The 2,053-nt window shown below is 39.3% G+C and overlaps 1 protein-coding gene across 1 annotated transcript; it reads right to left on the bottom strand.

Annotated features, from left to right (window-relative positions):
* Positions 1-332: 332 nt before the first annotated feature.
* LOC125105415 (nucleosome assembly protein 1-like 1) lies at positions 333-1,766 on the bottom strand. The gene has a single exon (XM_047738894.1). It carries the CDS (start codon positions 1,670-1,672, stop codon positions 497-499), a length of 1,176 nt encoding a protein of 391 aa, XP_047594850.1. The 5' UTR covers positions 1,673-1,766; the 3' UTR covers positions 333-496.
* Positions 1,767-2,053: the final 287 nt, after the last annotated feature.

The raw sequence follows: 2,053 nt of genomic DNA, 5'->3' as shown, positions 1-2,053 counted from the left end.
AAAACCCACAGCAAATAGCATCCTCAATAGGGAAAAGCTGACAGCCTTCCTTTTGAGATAAGGAACACAAAAAGGATGACCACTTTCACCACTCTTGTTCAACATATTATTAGAAGTGCTAGCAACAGCAATCAGATAACAAAGAGAAATAAAACGTATCCAAATTGGCAATGAAGAAGTCAAACTCTCTCTCTTCGTAGATGACATGATACTTTATATGGAAAACCCAAAAGACTCCACCCCCAAACTACTAGAACTCATACAGCGATTCAGTAATGTGGCAGGATACAAAAATCGATGTACAGGAATCAGTTGCTTTCTTTTTTTTTTTTTTTATATTTGACATTTTTATTTTAGGCTGCAAAAACAAAAACAAGCAAAACAAACAATAACAAAAAACTTGAAATAGGCTTGTCAAATGATGTAAATTCATCCTTTCCAGGGAAGCAGAAGGTAGACCAGTGCAGGTTATCCTCAAGGCCACATACATCCTGCTTCACTGCTGCTTGCACTCTGCTGGGTTTTGATCCTTCTTTGAGTCATAGTCTGGATCATTTTCCTCATCTCCTTCTTCTTCCCCTTCCTCATCTGCTTCTTCACCTTCTTCATCATAATCATCATCATCATCTTCAATAGCTTCTCCAGTAAAGTATAACACTGATCTTGGGATTATGCGCTCACGTAAAAAGTGACCAATTTCAAAGTCTGCAGCAAGGATAGCTTCAGCATCATCATCCAGATCTCCGCTCTCAGGAACTTCAGGAGGGGCAAAAAAATTAAAGAAAGAGTCATTGGAAACTGTTTTGGTCACAGTACGAACTGTCCCACGTCCCTTGTGTTTCTGCTTCTTCTTAATGGTTTTCAAAGTGACATTCTTTCCTTTTTTCCAATCTATCTGGCACCCTGTACAACCCATAATTTCTGGTCCATCGAAAGAAAAGGGATCAGAATCATCTGGTTCTGACCTCATCCTATATGTCTTTGTCAACACTTCATTTGTGAAATATTCATTGGGTTCAAAGTGAAATTCTAAGACGAAACTCATGGGCTGGACAGCATCTGAGAACTTCACTTTAATATCTTTCAAGTGCTTCAAAATAGGTTCATCATGTTCCTGAGCCATATCACTGAGCAAGTCAACATTCTTAAAAACAGTTAACCAGAATTCAGGAATTCCCTTGGGGTCTTCTTTTTCTTCATCTTTTTTCTCATCTTCAATCTTGGCTTTTTCTTTCAGCTCCTCCGAAATTTCATCCTCCTCATCTGGTTTCCATTCACATTCTTCTTCTGTAGGTTCATAAATTGCATTAATGATCTCAAATCGCTTATCAAACAGAGGCTGATAGAGAACAGCATACTTTCTTTCAAGATCATGAACTTCCTCATAGAATTTGGCTTCTATCTGTGCACATTTAACTTGAAGATTTTTGAGAGCATTCACTCGTCTTTTAACTACCCTAGGCAAACTTTCAATGTATCCTGTTGGTGTTTCTACCAGACCATCAAGTCTTTCTTGAAGGGCTGCAAGAATCTGAGGATTTTGCATCATCTGAACAGTCAGCTGACGCGCTTTGATTTTTGTTTCTTCACCAGTTTCTTCTTCTTCTACTTCTTCAACATCATCCAAATCTTGATCAAGTTCAGACTGTTCTTTGTTGTCAATGTCTGCCATGTTGTTAAGAACTTCAAATATCGGTGGCTAGCACGGGGAGCCAGGCGGTCGGAGCTGCGCAGGCAGTGACTCAGGGCGGCGGCGGGAGGAGCAGGAGCCAGTTGCTTTCTTATACACTAACAATGAAAACACAGAAAGGGACATTAGGGAATCAATTCCACTTACTATAGCACCAAGAACCATAAGATACCTGGGAATAAACCTAACCAAAGAGGTAAAGGCTCTGTACTCAAGTAACTACAGAACACTCATGAAATAAATTGAAGAAGACACAAAAAGGTGGAAGAGCATTCCATGCTCATGGATTGGAAGAACAAACATTGTTAAAATGTTTATACTGCCTAGGGCCATCTATACTTTCAATGCCATTCCAATCAAAAT

The sequence above is a fragment of the Lutra lutra genome, chromosome 7 (genome assembly GCF_902655055.1).
Source record: "Lutra lutra chromosome 7, mLutLut1.2, whole genome shotgun sequence".
NCBI classification, from domain to species: Eukaryota; Metazoa; Chordata; class Mammalia; order Carnivora; family Mustelidae; genus Lutra; species Lutra lutra.
The sequence above is the reverse complement of the archived record's forward strand: the minus strand, read 5'-3'. Positions and strand labels throughout refer to the sequence as shown.